This window comes from Myxine glutinosa, unplaced genomic scaffold (genome assembly GCF_964187855.1).
Source record: "Myxine glutinosa unplaced genomic scaffold, kmMyxGlut1.1 SCAFFOLD_1592, whole genome shotgun sequence".
In the NCBI taxonomy this organism is placed as follows: domain Eukaryota; kingdom Metazoa; phylum Chordata; class Myxini; order Myxiniformes; family Myxinidae; genus Myxine; species Myxine glutinosa.
In genome coordinates this window covers 6,280-29,231 of record NW_027617687.1, presented here as the reverse complement: position 1 = coordinate 29,231, position 22,952 = coordinate 6,280, and the positions used below count along the sequence as shown (strand labels likewise).

The following is a 22,952-nucleotide window of genomic DNA, read 5'->3' as shown; positions in this document are numbered from 1 at the left end:
GGACCGGGACTTCGGTCCACAGGAGATCGGGACAGCGCTCGTCACGCTGTTATGTTCGTTGATTATTATCCCCGCCGATCGCACCGCACCCCCTGGTTTTGGTTTGCACTGGTGGGAACGATGGTCTGTGTGGCAGACAGGCTGTTGGTTCCTTGCGGGTTATGCGGTATTTATCGTGTGAGACATAATTCGTGGCTGGTGCTCACCATTAAAGCTAGGAGGTGCCTTGATCATCTTAATAGACGATTTTGGTCCTCATTGGTTAGATTTTTCGCAGTGTGCCGCCCTGGGTGGCTTAAATACCTGCATGCAAATCGGACCTGGCAGGAGTAATTCCCTGCCGGTGGATTAAGGGGTCTCACTCCTATTAAGAGGAGTGGTCCCAACTGTATGACCATGCATTGTGGCCCTTCGGGGGGCATGATGCATGCGTTTGAATGACCATGCGCTTCCCCCTCGGGGTTGAGGCGCATGTGTATTGTTATGGGGACAGCCTTGTTGACGATGTGCCTTGACCATGGGGTCAAGGTGCACGTCCAAGGCTGTTCAAATGTTTGACTTTTTACCTTTTTTCAGTGTAAAAAAGGCTGGCCTTTTTTGAGCGGGCCCTAAACGCTTAAATACCTGCATGCAAATCGGACCTGGCAGGAGTAATGCCCTGCCGGTGGATTAAGGGGTCTCACTCCTATTAAGAGGAGTGGTCCCAACTGTATGACCATGCATTGTGGCCCTTCGGGGGCATGATGCATGCGTTTGAATGACCATGTGCTTCCCCCTCGGGGTTGAGGCGCATGTGTATTGTTATGGGGACAGCCTTGTTGACGTTGTGCCTTGACCATGGGGTCAAGGTGCACGTCCGAGGCTGTTCAAATGTTTGGCTTTTTACCTTTTTTCATTGTAAAAAAGGCAGGCCTTCCGTGTGGGCCCTAAACACGCAATCAAGCCTGCATGCAAATCGGACCTGGCAGGAGTAATTCCCTGCCGGTGGATTAAGGGGTCTCACTCCTATTAAGAGGAGTGGTCCCAACTGTATGACCATGCATTGTGGCCCTTTGGGGGGCATGATGCATGCGTTTGAATGACCATGCGTTTCCCCCTCGGGGTTGAGGCGCATGTGTATTGTTATGGGGACAGCCTTGTTGACGATGTGCCTTGACCATGGGGTCAAGGTGCACGTCCAAGGCTGTTCAAATGTTTGACTTTTTACCTTTTTTCATCGTAAAAAAGGCAGGCCTTCCGTGTGGGCCCTAAACACGCGCGAAAAACTGCATGGAAATCGGACCTGGCAGGAGTAATTCCCTGCCGGTGGATTAAGGGGTCTCACTCCTATTAAGAGGAGTGGTCCCACCTGTATGACCATGCATTGTGGCCCTTCGGGGGCATGATGCATGCGTTTGAATGACCATGCGCTTCCCCCTCGGGGTTGAGGCGCATGTGTATTGTAATGGGGACAGCCTTGTTGACGATGTGCCTTGACCATGGGGTCAAGGTGCACGTCCAGGCTGTTCAAATGTTTGAATTTTTACCTTTTTTCTTGTAAAAAAGGCAGGCCTTCCGTGTGGGCCCTAAACACGCGAAAAACTGCATGGAAATCGGACCTGGCAGGAGTAATTCCCTGCCGGTGGATTAAGGGGTCTCACTCCTATTAAGAGGAGTGGTCCCACCTGTATGACCATGCATTGTGGCCCTTCGGGGGCATGATGCATGCGTTTGAATGACCATGCGCTTCCCCCTCGGGGTTGAGGCGCATGTGTATTGTTATGGGGACAGCCTTGTTGACGATGTGCCTTGACCATGGGGTCAAGGTGCACGTCCAAGGCTGTTCAAATGTTTGACTTTTTACCTTTTTTCTTTGTAAAAAAGGCAGGCCCTGTCCGGGGCCCTAAAACGGGGGCAAAAACTGCATGCAAATCGGACCTGGCAGGAGTAATGCCCTGCCGGTGGATTAAGGGGTCTCACTCCTATTAAGAGGAGTGGTCCCAACTGTATGACCATGCATTGTGGCCCTTTGGGGGGCATGATGCATGCGTTTGAATGACCATGCGCTTCCCCCTCGGGGTTGAGGCGCATGTGTATTGTTATGGGGACAGCCTTGTTGACGATGTGCCTTGACCATGGGGTCAAGGTGCACGTCCAAGGCTGTTCAAATGTTTGACTTTTTACCTTTTTTCGTGTAAAAAAGGCAGGCCTTCTCGGCGGGCCCAAAACGTTGAACAAGTACTGCATGGAAATCGGACCTGGCAGGAGTAATTCCCTGCCAGTGGATTAAGGGGTCTCACTCCTATTAAGAGGAGTGGTCCCACCAGTATGACCATGCATTGTGGCCCTCTGGGGGCATGATGCATGCGTTTTGAATGACCATGCGTTTCCCCCTCGGGGTTGAGGCGCATGTGTATTGTAATGGGGACAGCCTTGTTGACGATGTGCCTTGACCATGGGGTCAAGGTGCACGTCCAAGGCTGTTCAAATGTTTGACTTTTTACCTTTTTTCATGTAAAAAAGGCAGGCCTTCCGGGCGGGCCCTAAACGCTTGAACAAGTACTGCATGGAAATCGGACCTGGCAGGAGTAATTCCCTGCCAGTGGATTAAGGGGTCTCACTCCTATTAAGAGGAGTGGTCCCACCAGTATGACCATGCATTGTGGCCCTCTGGGGGCATGATGCATGCGTTTTGAATGACCATGCGTTTCCCCCTCGGGGTTGAGGCGCATGTGTATTGTAATGGGGACAGCCTTGTTGACGATGTGCCTTGACCATGGGGTCAAGGTGCACGTCCAAGGCTGTTCAAATGTTTGAATTTTTACCTTTTTTCTTGTAAAAAAGGCAGGCCTTCCGGGCGGGCCCTAAACGCTTGAACAAGTACTGCATGGAAATCTGACCTGGCAGGAGTAATTCCCTGCCAGTGGATTAAGGGGTCTCACTCCTATTAAGAGGAGTGGTCCCACCTGTATGACCATGCATTGTGGCCCTCTGGGGGCATGATGCATGCGTTTTGAATGACCATGCGTTTCCCCCTCGGGGTTGAGGCGCATGTGTATTGTAATGGGGACAGCCTTGTTGACGATGTGCCTTGACCATGGGGTCAAGGTGCACGTCCAAGGCTGTTCAAATGTTTGAATTTTTACCTTTTTTCTTGTAAAAAAGGCAGGCCTTCCGGGCGGGCCCTAAACGCTTGAACAAGAACTGCATGGAAATCTGACCTGGCAGGAGTAATTCCCTGCCAGTGGATTAAGGGGTCTCACTCCTATTAAGAGGAGTGGTCCCACCAGTATGACCATGCATTGTGGCCCTCTGGGGGCATGATGCATGCGTTTTGAATGACCATGCGTTTCCCCCTCGGGGTTGAGGCGCATGTGTACTGTAATGGGGACAGCCTTGTTGACGATGTGCCTTGACCATGGGGTCAAGGTGCACGTCCAAGGCTGTTCAAATGTTTGAATTTTTACCTTTTTTCTTGTAAAAAAGGCAGGCCTTCCGGGCGGGCCCTAAACGCTTAAAGACCTGCATGCAAATCGGACCTGGCAGGAGTAATTCCCTGCCGGTGGATTAAGGGGTCTCACTCCTATTAAGAGGAGTGGTCCCAATTGTATGACCATGCATTGTGGCCCTTCGGGGGGCATGATGCATGCGTTTGAATGACCATGCGCTTCCCCCTCGGGGTTGAGGCGCATGTGTATTGTTATGGGGACAGCCTTGTTGACGATGTGCCTTGACCATGGGGTCAAGGTGCACGTCCAAGGCTGTTCAAATGTTTGACTTTTTACCTTTTTTCAGTGTAAAAAAGGCTGGCCTTTTTTGAGCGGGCCCTAAACGCTTAAAGACCTGCATGCAAATCGGACCTGGCAGGAGTAATACCCTGCCGGTGGATTAAGGGGTCTCACTCCTATTAAGAGGAGTGGTCCCAACTGTATGACCATGCATTGTGGCCCTTTGGGGGGCATGATGCATGCGTTTGAATGACCATGCGTTTCCCCCTCGGGGTTGAGGCGCATGTGTATTGTTATGGGGACAGCCTTGTTGACGATGTGCCTTGACCATGGGGTCAAGGTGCACGTCCAAGGCTGTTCAAATGTTTGACTTTTTACCTTTTTTCTTGTAAAAAAGGCAGGGCTTCCCTGTGGCCCCCAATACAGGTAAATAAAACTGCATGGAAATCGGACCTGGCAGGAGTAATTCCCTGCCAGTGGATTAAGGGGTCTCACTCCTATTAAGAGGAGTGGTCCCACCTGTATGACCATGCATTGTGGCCCTTCGGGGGCATGATGCATGCGTTTGAATGACCATGCGTTTCCCCCTCTGGGTTGAGGCGCATGTGTATTGTTATGGGGACAGCCTTGTTGACGATGTGCCTTGACCATGGGGTCAAGGTGCACGTCCAAGGCTGTTCAAATGTTTGACTTTTTACCTTTTTTCACTGCAAAAAAGGCAGGCCTTCTGTTCGGGCCCTAAACGAGTAAATAAAACTGCATGCAAATCGGACCTGGCAGGAGTAATGCCCTGCCGGTGGATTAAGGGGTCTCACTCCTATTAAGAGGAGTGGTCCCAACTGTATGACCATGCATTGTGGCCCTTTGGGGGGCATGATGCATGCGTTTGAATGACCATGCGTTTCCCCCTCTGGGTTGAGGCGCATGTGTATTGTTATGGGGACAGCCTTGTTGACGATGTGCCTTGACCATGGGGTCAAGGTGCACGTCCAAGGCTGTTCAAATGTTTGACTTTTTACCTTTTTTCTTGTAAAAAAGGCAGGGCTTCCCTGTGGCCCCCAATACAGGTTAATAAGCCCGAAATCTGGATTGGCGGCTCTGCTTGATGTTTAGCCAATGGGGACCAATGAATAAATCTCTGTCTGTTGACAGAGTGGCCGGGCTGAAGCCTCCAGAAGACCCTTTGGGTCAGAGGTGACGCTTTGGTCTAGGACTTCGGTCCACAGGAGATCGGGACAGCGCTCGTCACGCTGTTGTGTTCGTTGATTATATATATACTAGCGGGGTCACCCGTGGGAATCCCACGGGCATGGATGTGTGTGACATTTCGACATATTGAGTTATATGCTGCACATTCATTTTTACAAAATGGTTACTGGCAAGTCAAGTCTGCGTTCTTCATCGATCGTCTCATTCATTTTGGAAATAGAAGTTTCCACGCAGCGCATGAATTGTCACGATCCTCAAGAGGAATTTGTCTCGTAATCATCAAATGATAAATGGCAAGTAAATTATATTGTGGGAAATTAAAGATTTCAAATAAACCTATTTAAAGTGTATTCGCACATAACTAATTTTAAAAAACGAAGAAATATCTCTCGGTAATTTCCTGAAACATATTTTACTTCCGGCTAATAATGTTGAATTAAATAAAAACGAAGAAATATATGTCGGCATCATTGTTGACGTTTTTGTGACGACTGTCATCAAACGAAAAAGTAATATATCTTAACGGAAAAGCAAAAGCGAATTTTTAATATATATCGACACGTTGCCGTCGGTGTCATGTTGGGCGGTGTATGATACACCATGACGCGATTTTTAAAAATATATCTCTGCATTTTCCCGCGTGTGTGGAATGTTCTCAATTATTGCTGACACCGAGTCCAAAACCATCGATAAAAATGAAATCATATGGTGAGTTAGATTGGAGATAAAGGCGTGAGAGAGACTCAATGGCCTTGAAGTTGAAGTTACAGGCGTTTGAGAATTCATTTCGTTCTATAAACGGCAACTTTCATTGGATTTCCTTCCCGTTTTTTTTTCAACCGAGTCGAAAACTATGTTAGCGACTGTGAAAAATGAAATGATATATCGAATTTTTAATATGTATCGACACGTTGCCGTCGGTGTCATGTTGGGCGGTGTATGATACACCATGACGCGATTTTTAAAAATATATCTCTGCATTTTCCCGCGTGTGTGGAATGTTCTCAATTATTGCTGACACCGAGTCCAAAACCATCGATAAAAATGAAATCATATGGTGAGTTAGATTGGAGATAAAGGCGTGAGAGAGACTCAATGGCCTTGAAGTTGAAGTTACAGGCGTTTGAGAATTCATTTCGTTCTATAAACGGCAACTTTCATTGGATTTCCTTCCCGTTTTTTTTCAACCGAGTCGAAAACTATGTTAGCGACTGTGAAAAATGAAATGATATATCGAATTTTTAATATGTATCGACACGTTGCCGTCGGTGTCATGTTAGGCGGTGTATGATACACCATGACGCGATTTTAAAAAATATATCTGCATTTTCCCGCGTGTGTGGAATGTTCTCAATTATTGCTGACACCGACTCTAAAACCATCGATAAAAATGAAATCATATGGTGAGTTAGATTGGAGATAAAGGCGTGAGAGAGACTCAATGGCCTTGAAGTTACAGGCATTTGAGAATTCATTTCGTTCTATAAACGGCAACTTTCATCGGATTTTCTTCTCGTTTTTTTTCAACCGAGTCTAAAACTATGTTAGCGACTGTGAAAAATGAAATGATATATCGAATTTAAAATAGATATCGACACATTGCCGTCGGTGTCATGTTGGGCGGTGTATGATACACCATGACGCGATTTTAAAAAATATATCTCTGCATTTTCCCGCGTGTGTGGAATGTTTGTGGAAAATTAAAGATTTCAAATAAACCTATTTAAAGTGTATGCGCACATAACTAATAAAAAAAACGAAGAAATATCTCTCGGTAATTTCCTGAAACATATTTTACTTCCGGCTAATATGTTGAATGAAATAAAAACGAAGAAATATATGTCGGCATCATTGTTGACGTTTTTGTGACGACTATCATCAAACGAAATAGTAATATATCATAACGGAAAAGCAAAAGCGAATTTTTAATATATATCGACACATTGCCGGCGGTGTCATGTTGGGCGGTGTATGATACACCATGACGCGATTTTAAAATATATATCTCTGCATTTTCCCGCGTGTGTGGATTGTTCTCAATTATTGCTGACACCGAGTCTAAAAGTAAAACCATCGATAAAAATGAAATCATATGGTGAGTTAGATTGGAGATAAAGGCGTGAGAGAGACTCAATGGCCTTGAAGTTACAGGCCTTTGAGAATTCATTTCGTTCTATAAACGGCAACTTTCATCGGATTTTCTTCCCGTTTTTTTTCAACCGAGTCTAAAACTATGTTAGCGACTGTGAAAAATGAAATGATTTATCGAATTTGATTTGAAATAAAACTGGGGGAGAGCAAGACACCACGGGCCTACAAAACAGGACTCAAAGCTATGCGAGTTAATAAAATGGTGGATATTTGTTTATAGCCACTCCCAGAATGGGTTGAGCTATGGGTGGAGCTACTCTGCAAACCGAGTAAGCCACACCCCGGACAGACACCCAACAGATAGACAGACAGACAGACAGAATCATCTACGGCTATTATAATATAGATATTTGTTTTTATATATATATATATATATATATATGTATATATATATATATATATATATATATATCGTCGTCGTTGTATGGGAGCATGCACTGGATCAGCTCATCACAGCATCCTTGGACGACACCTCAGCACCATCCCGACACACACTACTGTTTGTGTTACGGAATAAGTTGTTTTATCGCAGCTAGAGTGCAAATCCTGCCACCAACCTCCTTGAGATATGACCCAGTGAGTTGGTACTCATTTTGCCAACCTCGAAAGGATGACAGGCTGAGTCAAACCCTGGCGTTAATTCAACGATCGACCAGGATTCGAACTCAGGTTCCTAGGATCCCAAGCCAGCACCCTAACAGCTAAGCCAACAACGGGCTATATATACACATACATACATATACATATTGTTGTGTTGTCTACCCTGTAGTGAACACTGCAGGGTGACGGATGGCCACCCGAGCTTTAACTCTGAGGCGAATACTCAACTATGGCGGTTGTGACATGCCTAGGGCGTAGTGGAGGGCAACAAGGTCCTTACTTGTACGCGTGGATACGACGCTGGTTTTGCGAACCACAAAAATAAACGGACAAGTCAAGGAATTGAAAGTCAACAAATAAAGGGTGTAATAAAAATCAATGCAATACAATATTTTAAAAAACAATGACACTAAATTCCTAACCAAGGAACCCTCCTTGCAGACTTAGATACAGACACAGGGAGAAATAAATTAAAGTAATAAAATGTGGTGTGTAGCGTTTGCTTGTACTCAGCTCTGGTCTCCTCAAGCGGCCCTCAAAATCTGTCGGTCGTCGAGTGGGTCCCCGAGTCTGCGTGGGAAACAACGCCTGGGAACAAAGTCGCGTTCCACACCAGCTGCCAATGCGAAGCTAACAGACCCACTCTCCCTCCTCGTCCTTCCTGCTCGGCGGCACCGAGCCCCGATGTTCCTCTCAGGCGCACATCTCGACCCAATATTCAATTATTTTAGCAATACTAGTTGCATTATTTACCGAATATAACACATAAACATGTGTATATTATTCTAGGATTATCGATTAATTTGTCACCAAACATGCAAATGGGAAAATAAAGTAACGGTGATTATTTGGCTGGATAATTTTGTGAAAAGGCAAATCTATGTGTACAGAATTTTGTTTAGATTTACTTTCATGGAAAAAATGTAGAACAAAAGGTTCCAGAAATAGATTTTAAAGCGGTGAAGCTGCTTCAATATTTGGCTATGTTCGTTCGGTCGTCAAAATTAAGAAGAAGGACCTTCTTAAGAAGAATTACTTCTTAAGAAACTTCTTAAGAAGAATTAAGAAGAATAACCCACAATGTTTAATTGTAAAGGGTGATTTTAATGGGTTCTAAAGAGTAATTCTAAGTGTTTCTAAAGGGTAATTCTAAAGTGTTCTAAAGGGTAATTCTGAAGGGTAATTCTAAAGGGTAATTATAAGGTGTTCTGAAAGGTAATTCTAAAGACTAATTCTAAACGGTATTTCTAAAGGGTAATTCTAGAAGTTTCTAAAAGGTCATTTTATTGGGATCTAAGGTTTAATTCTAATGTTTTCTAAGGGGTATTTCTAAAGGGTAATTTTAAAGGGTAATTCTAAAGGGTAATTGTAGAGGTTTTTAAAGGGTTATAAAGGGTAATTCTAGTGGGTTTCCTTTATTTCTAGGCTTTGCCTAGTTCATATTAAAAATGCTAAACTGAACCGTTTCCTTTGCACACGGGTGCGATTTTAAAATATATATAAGGCACAGCTTTGCTAATTTAGCACTGTACGGAACAGGACAGAATGCCTTACTAATGTTGGTTGTTACAGCACGGACACCCCATGTAACAGAAGACATAATGGAAGAATTCAAAGAAGCAGTGGTTCAGGCAAACTTGCCAATTGAAGGAAAAGTAGATCTTGAAAATAAAGGTGAGAACTGGTATGCCATCAGGTCAATGTTAAATAGTTATTGAAGTTAACACAATACATACTGAGAATGTTGACATTATATAATTAAAACAAGAAAGAGCAATCAGAGATTACCGAACCTTGACAGGATGTGTTTTCAGTGGTTTTTAAGGCTTTTGTGTTAAATTAAATATGGCGGCTGAACCACGTGACCGATGACGTCATCTTTTTCTTTGTTCTCCACCAATTTATCGCTAGATTATGCTCAAGAAATTATATCTTGATCGGATGAAGTTTTGTACTTGTCGAATTATGACGTCATAATGGAGGCACGTATGACATCATCATTAACAGATGTTATTCCACATGGAGAGTTCTTTACAATGAGCCATGTCTCAATTTTTACTATGCAGCGCTTTCGGAACTATAGAGGTGCAAATGTTTTGGGTTTTTTCAAGATGGCGGCCGAACCACGTGACCTATGACGTCATCATTATTATTTTTTCCCACCAATTTATGCCTACATGACGCTCAAGGCATTTCATCTTGATCGGATGAAGTTTTGTACTCGTCGAATTATGACGTCATAATGGAGGCACCTATGACATCATCATTAACATATTTTATTCCCCATGGAGAGTTCTTTACAATGAGCCATGCTTCAATTTTTTCCATTGAGCGGTTTCAGAGATATAGAGGTACACATTTTTTCCAGGATGGCGCCTGTACCACGTGACCTGTGATTTCATAATTATCATTAAAATATTCTACAGGAGGGGTTTCTCCGATGGTGAAAATTTTGTGTCAATCAGACCAAGATTTGCAGAGAAAAAAAATCATACTGATCAAATCATGCATGGTACTTGTCGAATTATGACGTCATAAATAAGGTACTGATGACATCATCATTAACTTATCTTATTCCCCATAGGTTGTTCTTTACAATGAGCCATGTTTCAATTCTTTCCATTGAGCGGTTTCAGAGATATGGAGGTGCACCATTTTTTCATTTTTCCAAGATGGCGCCTGAACTACGTGACCTATGACATCATAATTATCATTACAATATTATACAGGAGGAGTCGCTCCTATGGTACAAATTTCGTTCCCATCAGACTTACAGTTGCAGAGGACAAATTTGTTTTTTTTAAATACTGATCAGATCAAGCAGTGCACTTGTCGAATTATGATGTCATAATGAAGGCATCATGATTAAGAATGATAATTAATGATGATTAAGTCATCATCATCATCATATCTTATTCCCCATGGTGAGTACTTGATAATGAGCCTGTTTCAACTTTTTCCATCGAGTGGTTTGGGAGATATAGAGGTGTAACGTTTTTCCAAAATGGCATCCGTATCACATGACCTATGACGTCATAATTCTGAATAAAAAAAATCTACAGGCGGAGGCGCTCCTATGGTAAAATTTCGTGTCAATTGGACCAACAGCTGGCGAGAAAAGGATTTTTTAAAATGCAGACACGTACGCCACACTTACGCACATACGGACATACCCGATTGCTTAACCCTGCTTTTCGCTTCGGGAGCGCAGGGTAACAAGGGTCCCTTTTAACACTGCAAAGTGAATTGTGAGTTTCGCTGCTCTGTTTGAGAACTGAGCAAGGGATCATTGTGCAATTTGGGCAGGAGGCAAACATAACTCCCTGAAAATGATGTTAATGTTAATGAGGGGAAGGCAGTAAAAGTTGGTCAAAAGAGGGGAATGTTGGAAAGTGATTATTGCCAGTAAACTGAGGCTTAAGGCAGTAATTGGACAAAATGACAGTGTAATGGAAATAATCATAAAAACATGCAATGACATTTATTTATTTATTTTTTTGTATACAGGATCGAGGCTCGTGAAAGAGCTAACATTTATAACAGAAAGCAGAAGACAAGTTGGGGAGATAAGGGGAAGCACACAAACACAACATTTGAGAGCAGGGACATCGGGAGATTTGTGGGAGGGAGGGGACTTGGGGGGAGGAGGCGTGGGAAGGGTGGGGCATGGAGTGGGAGAAATATAAAACACAAGGAGACTGCAAGGACTTCCAGGAAGGCAGTTGGTATTTGAAAAAAGTGGCTCTGGAGTGAATTAACGGGGGTAGATAAGATCAAGGTTTTGGATGGGGGAAGATAAGTGATGCTGGTGAACAGCTGTTTTAAAGACCTGGAGAGAGGAGTGGGATTGATGAGAGTGAGGGAGTTTGTTCCAGAGGCGGGAGAAATGAGGAATGAAGGAGTGAAGGTGAGCAGAGAGTCTTGATTTTGGCAGTTTAACCATAAGAGGGTTGCAGGCAGATCTTGTGCGACCTGTAGGAATATTTGGGGGACAGAGCCCAGAGAGAGCTGGAGTAGCAAGGCCGGAGAGGAGTTGGTAGAAGACAGAAAGACCACCAACCTGCCTGCGGTGAGTAAGTGAAAGGCCCTCGGAGTTAGCATCATCGTGGGAGATTCCAATGATTCTGAAAGCTTTGGTTTCAACAGTATGATGCCGAGCGAGGTGTGAGGCAGGCACCGGCCAAGAGGGGAGAACAGCATTCCATTGAGCTGCGGATGAAAGCCTTGTATGTGGTGAGGAGCTCAGGTGTGCTAAGGAAGGACTTCGCACGACGGAGGATGCCCAGTCGGCGACTGGCTTTGGAGGCCAGATTTGAAATGTGGTTTTCCCAAGAAAGAACATGGCAGATAGTGAGACCCAAAAGCTTGAGTGACAGAACTTATTGGAGAGGATTATTCAGAAAGTGGATGGGAGGGTTGTCCAGTCGGTCTTTTCGGAGAGACATAGTAAGACTGTGAGATTTTTCAGGATTGAAAGACATGTCCCACTTGTTTGACCAGTCTGTGATTTTGGCCAGGTCTGCAGAGAGTGAGGAGGCTTTAGACTGCCGATCTGAGGGATGAGGAATGGAGCGGCAGAGAGTGGAGTCATCAGCAAAGAGATAGAGAGGATTTTTAAGAGAGTCCGAGAGATCATTGATGAAGACCAGAAAAGGCACAGGGCCCAGAACACTGCCTTGGGGAACTTCAGCCTGAACAGGAAGGGGAGATGAGAGAAACCCATTCAGGGCCACACGTTGACTGCGACTGGAGAGGAAGTCCGCAAGCCATGCATGGAGATTTCCATGGATACCATAGGAGGAGAGTTTGGTGAGCAGAGCGGGGTGCCAGACCGTATTGAAGGCACGTGATATGTCAAGGGAGACAGCTCTAATTTCCTGTTTGGCATTGAGGACCTCCATCCATTGTTGAGACAGCAGAAGCAGCATGTCCAGAGTAGAGTGACCTGGTCAGAAACGAAATTGATGACCAGAGATCAAGCCATTTGAGAAGAGGAAAGATTTCATATCTGAAGCAATGATGGATTCCATGACTTTGCTGATAAAAATTGGGAGAAGGCTGATTGGTCTGTGGTTGCAAGGATCTGTTGTTGCACCTTTTTTGTGTAAAGCGGTGATGTTTGTGTAAAGTGGTGTAAAGCGGTGATGTAAAGCGTGACTCTTTCCCTTACTCTTTTCTTTTGGCAGATTTTTGTAATGACACCAAAGGTAAGATGGCTTTATATTATTATTAATATTATTAATAAGCACAATATATGCTTACATTCATATATGATGTAAATATTTGATGAAGCTTTTCTTGCATTCATATTTTACTGAAAATTTTTATTTTCTTGTGAAGAAATATATTATTATATTCACATTTGAGTACTGAAATTGTCGTACGCACTCAAATACTATAGTACTTCAGTAATATTTAAATATCATTTCATGGTGGGAAGCCTGGGAATCCCCCACAAATACAGTATATACTACTCACATGGTCTTCAAGAATCACATATCTTGTTAGCCTCCCAAATTATAATCTGAGTGCTCACCTCCTTTCCTTCATCATTTAACTCTCTCATCTGTGGAACCGACTTCATGTACCTGTTGTCTTGTGCCCATCCATCTCGTCCTGCAAGATTGCCGTCAATTGTCACCTCGTGGTTTCTCCCATATCCAACCACTCTATTTTTCATCTCCTTTACTCTCGCTGACCCCATACCTCCTGCCCTTCTCCTTTCTGCCACTCACCCACTGATGTGTGATGTCATTGTTTCCCTCTTCTTCCTTGATTCTCTACTGGCCTGAGAACATACATGCTGTACTCTGTCATTTAGGCCCATTCATTACTTTTGATCTATGCATGTATGAATGTGTGATTATCTACGTGGGTTGTTTGTTTGAGAAAATGTATAGAAATATAAAATTCTACTTTTAGGAATTGGATCATTCATTTCACATTTTCAAGCCATTGTCCCTAGAAATTCTCTTTCATTTGAGATGACGTATCACTTTCAAGAAATTTAGAAAACAAAATTTATTACTACTATATAAGGATACTGGTGATCCCAGAGGCTAAATTTGAACCCACAAGCTCTAGTAATTGCCAATGTTTTTACTACTTGGTCACCCTTCGGAATCCAGGCATCCTAAGGAACGCATACCTCCTCCAGGCTGAAGAGTTTAGATTTTGGATCCCACTGATAGGCCGGATCTGGATCGGGAACTGAACCAACATCGAATCGGCTTGCTCTTGTTGCCTAAACAACTCATCCACCGAGTTTTGTAATAATCAATTCACAACTTTTTGAAATATCATGCGATATATCGTTTTTGCCCCAATCAGCCCACCATTGAAATAAATAAAAAAATCTTGTATCCGGAACCGTATTGGGATCTTCACCAAAATTTAAACAATTCTTCCTTGTCACACGCCCAACATGTCCACCAAGTTTCATCTGAATCTGTCCACAACTTTTTTGAGATATCCTGTTCACAGATAGACACAAAAGACAAAGAAACAAACAGACAAAAGTCAGCGGTGAAGGCATGAGCTCTGTCCACCTTCGTGACTGTCCAGGTAATAATTAGGTCGATGTGAAACAACCAATCTCAAAAAGCCATTATTAGCAACAAATGCAATTGAAACCACTCTTTCTCTTCCTTACCCTATAACTTACTATATCTCTGTAAATACATCGTTTTTACCTTCCATTGTAACAAAATCAGCGTGCAACTTCAACTCATGATGATCTGCATTTCTTCTTCTTGCAGTTCATTATGAGAAAACCAATTGTGGTAAAGATCCCTTCAGTATAGACAAGGTAAGGATAGTTCATGATGAAAACGTAAAGAAAGAAAACCCCCATAGATTGCATCAAGTTCCAATTCAGTACAAATCTTTTCTATATAGTCACGTGAAAAAGGAAGTACACCCCATGTAAAGTTTTGACTTTTTCAACATATTTCAACATACAGCTATTTGATCTTCATTTCAACAATATTGATAGAATGATAGATAAAGGTGATATAATATAACAAATATCATGAAACATTTACATTTTGTAGTCCATTGTATAATTTAAATAAACATAAATGCAAATTTCGCATGTGGAAAAAGAAAGTACACCCTTGGCTCCAATAGGTGGTATTTCCCCCTTTGGCAGAAACAACCTCAAGTAGGCATTTCTTATAACTGTCTACCAGTCTCTGACATCGACTGGGAGAAATTTTTGCCCCCTCCTCCATGCAGAATTCTTTCAGCTGTGCGATGTTTGAGGGGTTTCTTGCATGCAAAGCTCGTTTCAAATCCCCCCACAACATCTCGATGGGATTTAGATCCGGGCTTTGACTTGGCCATTCCAGAACCCTCCATTTCTTTCTTTTCAGCCATTCCTTGGTTGATTTCCTGGTATGTTTAGGGTCATTGTCATGTTGCAAGTTCCACCTTCGGTTCAGCTTCAACTTTCCAACAGATGGCCTCACATTATCCTCAAGCACCCTCTGGTACAATGAAGAATTCATAGTGGATTCTATGATGGTGAGCTGCCCAGGCCCTGATGCAGCAAAGCTGCCCCAAACCATAATATTTCCACCACCATGCTTTACACTTGGTATCAGGTTCTTGTGGTCAAATGCTGTCTTTGGTTTTCGCCAAACATATCTTCTGGTACTGTGGCCAAATAGCTCTACCTTTGACTCATCTGTCCAGAGCACATTGTTCCAGAAGTGCTGGTCTTTGCCTAGGTGTTCATTCGCAAACTTTAGTCTTGCCCTGATGTTCTTTCTGGACAGCAAAGGTTTCCTCCTGGCACACCTCCCATGTAGAGCAAATTTGTGCAGCCTCTTTCTAATGGTAGACTCGTGCACTTTGACATCAACAGTGGCAAGAGCTACCTGGAGGTCCCCTGATGACATTCTGGGGTTCTTAGAGACTTCTTTCAGCATCTTGCGGTCTGCTCTCAGGCTGAACTTGCTGGGGCGGCCTGGCCTGAACAAGTTGGCAGTTGTTTGGAATCTTCTCCACTTGTAAATGATGTTCCGGACAGTCGAATGATTGATTTCAAATTGTTTGGAGATCTTTTTAAATCCCTTCCCAGACTCGTCGGCATCTATAACCTTTTCTGAAGGCCTCAGATAGCTCTTTTGATCTAGGCATGGTGACGCCGCACACTTCAACAACAAAGAGCAAACCAGACTAAATGTCTGATGTTTAAATAAGACAGGGTCCTCCAAGATCCTCTCTCACGATGTTCTAACCATTTGCACCTGAGCTGGTGCACCTGATTCTAATTTAGGTATTTGAAGTAGTGATAAATGTAGGCCGTAGGGGTGTACTTTCTTTTTCCACATGCGAAATTTGCATTTATGTTTATTTAAATTATACAATGGACTACAAAATGTAAATGTTTCATGATATTTGTTATATTATATCACCTTTATCTATCAATATTGTTGAAAGGAAGGTCAAATATCTGTATGTTGAAATATGTTGAAAAAGTCAAAACTTTACATGGGGTGTACTTACTTTTTCACGTGACTGTAAATAGTGTTTCAAATATGTTGTGCAGTTGATTGCGAAATACTTTCTGTTTTATTTTAACAAAAAGTATGTAGGTTACTGGATCACAATCGCAATGGCAGCAGATAATCCTGTAATGGTTGCTGATTTGGAAAGATTCCAATCAGTCCACCAGATTGTCCACAGAGTTTCTTCCTTTGAAAATACAATTATTGTAAAAGGCAACATACTCATGTAAGTGATGTTTCTATTAACTTCACATTCAACATTAATTGAACACATACTACATGAGAATAGCACTCGAACAACAAAAAAGTGTGCTGATTAGAGATATCTTTACTCACCGAATTCAATGAACATATACATAGTGTGTTGACTCTGACGTATAATGCGATAAAACTATTGGCCATGTTGCTTCTTACTGGTTAGACAGTTATGATATATATCAGCTTTTCTACACTTAATTGAAATCAATATCAATCCTACTACCAATATTCCTTTGAACAAATATTTTTTATTTTCCTTCAATGTGTTTAAAGTATAAAATTGCCATGACATTGTTAGCTTTGATTCCTTATTCCAGGGGCAATGGAGCGTGTGCAAAATCTGTTTTCACCACCAAAATCAATGAAACATCTGGGAAAGCAACACCAGGTGAACCTTTGCTTGTCTACACATCCATTTCATGTCAGAGCTGTTGCTAAATACTCATAAAATGTCCCAGGTCAACATTTATTTTTGGTTTCAAACAGTAATAGTGATACTCTCAACTACAGAATGCTTATACACAGTGCCTATTTCACCCCCCCCCCCTTCAAAAATTTCACCTGTTGAAATTATATATCTATATCCTTAGCCCTATATCCTGAAATTAAATTGTAATAATTCAGACTATTTCCACCTTTATTTACACATCATAACCCATAACTTCCAAGTGAAAAACAAATTCAACAAATTAAAAAAAATTCATTAAAAACACAAAACTAGAATATCTTGGTTGGATAAGTGTCCACCCCCTAGTATAATAGCAATTCTAAATGTGCTCAGGTGTAACCAATCACCTTCAAAATCACACACCAAGTTAATTGGCCTCCACCTGTGTTAAATTATGGTGATTCTGATTATTTCAGAATAAAATCAGCTGTTCCTGTAGGTTTCCTCTGCTGGGTGGTGCATTTCACAGCAAAGACTCAACCATGAGCACCAAGGAGATTTCAAAAGACCTCCGGGATAAAGTTTTCAGGGTCAAATTCTCATTGAGTTTGTAAGCTTCCAACAATTGCGCAACCAATGTAGTGCCCTCCACACCATCTTTACATCACCTCTCTTCATGGAAGCTCATGCTCATCAAGTGTGGGACAGCACTATATCAGAACACTATCCTTATAATTTTTTATGTCACTGAACTCTTAATGATTGTTCGAACTGATTGTCTCTCTCACAGTGAAATATACTTTTGCAACTCATACCATCACCAATTTCACGGATTATCATTATGGCTGCATTGATTTGGAATATGAAAATTATGGTTTTCTTACTTTTTATGGCCGAATCCACAAGATCCCATTCAACGCTATTTATTTGATTGGTAAGTATGTTGCACTACATTTGTGGAAACACTTTGATGAATCGTGAAATTTAATCGATAAAGAATGAATCATGGATTTAATATTTAAGTGGACTCGACATGTGATTTAGCATGTGCATTTTAACGTACACATTCAATTGAGTTTTCAATCCACAGATCAATGAAGATACACAAAGGTATTTTCAAACACAATTGTTGAATATTTAGTTTGTGAAAAGGTAGTTTATACAAAATGATAGTTTTTGCCAGCTTTGTGTGTGTGGAGCCTCGGTCACGAATCCTCAAAGTGATTAATTCAAGGTCACAAGGAAGGAGAGTGATCAGATAAAATGTATTTACTGTCAGAGATTACGTTTAAGTCCCTTTACCAAACTTATATGAAAATGGAGGCAGTTGTGTAAAGGTGCTAAATAATATATCAAAAATTAGATCTACAGATTAAACAAAGAGCTATCAGAGATTTCAGACACTCGGCAGGACGTGTATTTTTAAGGCTTTTGTGTTAACACAAACATGGCGGCCAAACCACGTGACCTATGACGTTAGTAGTGTATATATGTTGCTTCTGGGACACTCTCATTTTCCCATTGACTTACATGTTAATTTTTCCCCTCCCTAATTGCCCCTAAACACCTCTATTTCTCTCACCCTGTTCTTTACGAACCTTCTAACCTTTTGACATGTTATCCTTATTCATTAGACCACTTAAACAATGGTCCTTCTGTGTGAACCTGTGATCCTTCTGACCTTATGGACCTTTTAACCTTTTACTCTTAATATCATCTGGTGAATCATCTTTGACCCACTCAAACAACGACCCTACAAATATTTGTTTATGTGTGGGAAATAATTTAATTCTCCTACAACTCTCCTCACCGTCTAATACATTAACAAAAAATATGTTTGAGTTTGGTTCTTTATTAAGATATTTTAACTGAGCTAAGATAAAATGGTAAACCTCCCTCAATGTTCTTGTTTGAGCGCCTCCAGTGCCACATACCATTTTTAAATTAAAGTATATATTTTCCTGACAACCATCAAAGTTTTCCGTCCACTCAAAAATATTTCCATCTTTTTTACCCAATTCACCGGTATTTAAATTAATTCTCTTATTTGTTTTGTAAATTGTTTTACCAGTTGTCTTTTCAATTATACCTATTTGATATTTTTCACATTCGTTATGTTTACCATTTATATACCAAGGTTGATTACACCTCCACTCTTTAGTCTGGTTGGTACTTGGTTCTATCATTTATATAATAGTAAAAAGGCGGCGGTAGCCCGTTAAAATCCCTAACCCCCTTTTTAACTTATCACTTATATACTTATATAACCATAAGGGAGACTATCAATTCCATTTTCTAAAATAAACCTCTTATCATCAAAAGCCCCCAATGCTTTCTTATTCATCTCTTCTGAATATAATTTATGTTTATAACTTCTTATTCCATTAATCTTTCTAAACTCTTCTTTCTTTGTTGTTAAACAGTTATAATAATCCTTAAAGTTTATTGTTTCTTTAATAACATTTTTCTTTACACCTTTTAACTTCTTATCAGTCTTTTCGACGTTATTCACAATGTATTTATAAGCATAAGCCTTAGACCTCAATCCCACAAATTCACTCATAACATTTCCTCCTAATTCATCCTTGAACTTTCCAATCACCTTTTTATTTTTAGAAGAGAACAACTCACTCTCTGGACTGTAATTACTCGTGTCATAGATATTAATGTCTCTTTTCATGTCTGAATAAACATCGTTGGTATTAATTTTCAAAATAAAACTATCTGTATCCATATAAAGTAGATTAACATCATTTTGATATTTCTTCCTCAAGTTATTATAAAAGTAATCATACATTAATGACTTTGATAAATCAAGAATTGTTGTTCCAATATAAATAGGTTTGTTCATTTCAATACTCTCTTTAATCAAATGGATCGCACAAAAGTTCTCAGTAAAGACCACAGCTCGAGTAAAACTCGGTCTATTAATTAATTTTGATGCTTGTTCCCAAGATGTTGATAGTCTGATATTTTGTCTTTTCCTCACATTCTCCATAGTCTTACCAAAGACCGCATTATTCATCAATTTATAAAAGTCTTTCTCAAAATCTGTTTTTGACTCTGTTCTTCTTTGTGTATTAAAATCAATGTACCCCTTTAACCAATGACTTTGATTGAACTTTAGAACCCTATGGATCTTCTCTACTCTTAGACCTTTTGATAAATATTGTCGCAAATTTCTTTGGTGTAGAACATAATTTTTCTTGTTATATAATGTAGTAAGTAATTTTTCTGTTGATTCACCTATATCAAACGATCGTTGATAATCACTCAACCATTCTTTCTTTGGACTTTCTTTCTCACAAGCAAATGGGAGATCTTTGTGTAGGTTATGGAGTTCCTCTGGATATTTTAAATCAATTTCAAAATAATAACCAACTTTTTCTTCATCCAATTCTTTTTGTGTAGAGATACATACATCTTGTAAAACGTTTTTGTAGTCTTTTTCCTTTACCCATCTAAGTTTTCCATAAGGAAGAGCCTGAGACATTGCCCAGCCATACAGGTTGTTCGCGTCATAGTACATCAAGTAAGAACTCTCTTTCGTTGGATCATAATTTGGAAGATATTTGTTATTTGCTTTTGCGTATCTACTCGAGCAGACTTGTGAAATTCCACCTCTTTTTGCCTTTTCAATCATCAAAAGCATATCAACATCGGTTATCAAATCCAAATCTTGTTTTGTCATTTTCAACATCGCACTCCAGGCCAATCCAGGTGCTGTGTAGTAGTGAGCAGGATCCAATCCATATCCAGTGCGACAAACAGATCTAAAGGCTTCAAATACATCGGCCAACAAAAGCACATCAGTTTTGAGGTACAAATCGTGATACTCACCAAGATTCTTAATGTTATATTTTTTCCAAACTTTTTGTGCGTGTACATAATCTTTATCAGATATATGACTATTATTTAATTTGTTATAGAAATTTTCTTTTAAAGGAAGTTGTGTTTCATTGAATCTCTCAAATGAGTCCATATAGTCATAGGGGTAAATTCCCTTTTGTGTTAGAAAATCTTTATCTAAAAAATACTCTGAAAGACATGGAAACTCTTTTAGATTTTGAACCAAGTTAGCCAATGGACTTGCCATGAATTTAAATGTATCAAGAAATCTGATATGAGTAATAGGAGATGTGTGAATTGTTTTTGTGAATGAAATGTATTTCTGATCCGTGTTTGGAATTGCTGAGATACTTCCAGAAGTCTTTGAGAGTTCCTTGATAAATAGATGTGTATCATAATGAGCGTTGTTATGAAGAAAGACAGGAATGAAAGAGGGGAGTTGATAATTAATATTACAACTTTGATGAGCCGGACCTCTATATTTACCAGTGAGATGACAATGGTCTCTAACCTTTAGACCTTTACCAATTTTCTCCTCACAAATATGACAGACATTGTTTTTTATAAATTCCCTTTTTTCTTTACTTGTTAAGGACATTGGTTTATTGGTTTCTCTCATTATCTTGGTTAATCGAACACAGTCTTTTTCTAGTCGTTTCACAAACTCCTCTGGGGTATTTGAGCCTCTATACATCTCTAACTTGTTATATTTATCACCAACGGATGATTTGATATAATAACAAAAACCACAAGGAGTATGTTTTTGATATTTATTTGTGTATGATTCTTTTGGATCTGGAGAAGCAGTATCAATTTTTTCTAAAATACTTTCAAAATCAGCATATATAACAAATGGATGTTTTATTGTTTTCTTTTCATCTTTGAATGTGATCTTTGAGTCTTTTTTAGGCATGTTGATTACCGTTGATTTATGTTCACCACAATAATTTGAATGTTTATCTAATCTTTCTTGTGTATGGAAGAAGTTAAGACAACGCATACAAATATATATTTTATTTGTTCTTTTACATACTTGTGGTTTTATTAATTTTGTAATATCTTTGATGTATGTATAATGTGAATTTTCGTCTGAATTAAAATATAGAAGATTAATATGAGTTTGTTTACAACTGTCAGAAAGCTTTAAAACCTGAATGTTGTTTGTTTCGGTGAGACCATAAACATTAACTGATAAATTATTCAACTTTTCAAATTTAGGAATATCATTTAAAGTCATCGGAAACTTTAGATCTTTCGTATTTAATGTATTCTCATATTTTTTATAATGAGATACTCTTTCATCATGAAAATGTGGAGGATGTAAGTGTGCTAGAATAGACCAGAGAAAACATTTATTGTCTTTATTTTTGATATTGATAACTGCTTTTCTATTTTTGATAACACTGGGTAAATCAATGTAAGAAGAAGCTTTTAGAGGATCTGATTTAAGAATATGAATGTCTATGTAAATAATTTTTCCTATATTGAATCCACTTCCTACGATTGAATTATCCACATCTTGCTCTTGTTTAATAAGTTCATCATAGACTCCTGATGTTTTAAAATCTTGATATGAAGATATAAAGTGTGGCTCAGTTCTCATGTATGGTGTATCTATAACTCCTTCGTCCTTTGTCATTTCTAATTTTACTCCCATATAAAATTTAAGTGGTTTCATTTCTTTTAGTGTTTTTTCAATCAACGTTTGAACAGCAGGTTTAACTATTTCTACAGCATCAACTATAGACTCTGGTTCAGGAGGTTTGAAGTTAAAGACTCTTATTTTAATATGTCCTTTGAATGCACCATCAGAGTTTTTAATAGTAAACAATTTTGACAAGTGTTTGTTAGTTTTAAGATGGGCTTTAAACCCCTTCTTGAGGATGGTTGTTTTACAGACCTTACAATGTTTTGTTTTAGGTGGAAGAGGGGAAAGTTTGTTAAGAATGTTGTATGTATGTTTTGCGGTGAGAATATGTTGTTTATAATATTTTACTTCCTTCTCGCAAGTATCACAATAAACCATATTTATAGCGTGAGAAAACGTGGTGTTTTATATATATCACTGTGCTTAAAATAAAACACTTTTGAGCTTTACAGCTCCGTTTTATATATATCACTGTGCTTAAACTAAAACACTTTTTCACTCAGAATCATCTAAGTCATAACTATCACATGAATACTCAGAATCATACTCAGAGTCATCAATAAAGCTACTCTCATAACTATCATTTGAGCACAAACTATTAGTATCATAACTATCATCTGTGTTCAATG

The 22,952-nt window shown here is 40.1% G+C and overlaps 1 protein-coding gene across 1 annotated transcript in view; it reads left to right on the top strand.

Annotated features, from left to right (window-relative positions):
• LOC144889192 (uncharacterized) overlaps positions 1-20,646 on the top strand; it is a gene marked incomplete at its 3' end in the record, with an annotated part of 76,358 nt that extends 55,712 nt beyond the window's left edge. The window contains exons 5-11 of the mRNA XM_078769167.1: positions 9,240-9,341; positions 12,854-12,874; positions 14,426-14,475; positions 16,261-16,406; positions 16,756-16,826; positions 17,617-17,760; positions 20,537-20,646. Coding sequence (XP_078625293.1) covers positions 9,240-9,341; positions 12,854-12,874; positions 14,426-14,475; positions 16,261-16,406; positions 16,756-16,826; positions 17,617-17,760; positions 20,537-20,646 — 644 coding nt within the window. The remainder of the gene's footprint in view (positions 1-9,239; positions 9,342-12,853; positions 12,875-14,425; positions 14,476-16,260; positions 16,407-16,755; positions 16,827-17,616; positions 17,761-20,536) is intronic.
• Positions 20,647-22,952: the final 2,306 nt, after the last annotated feature.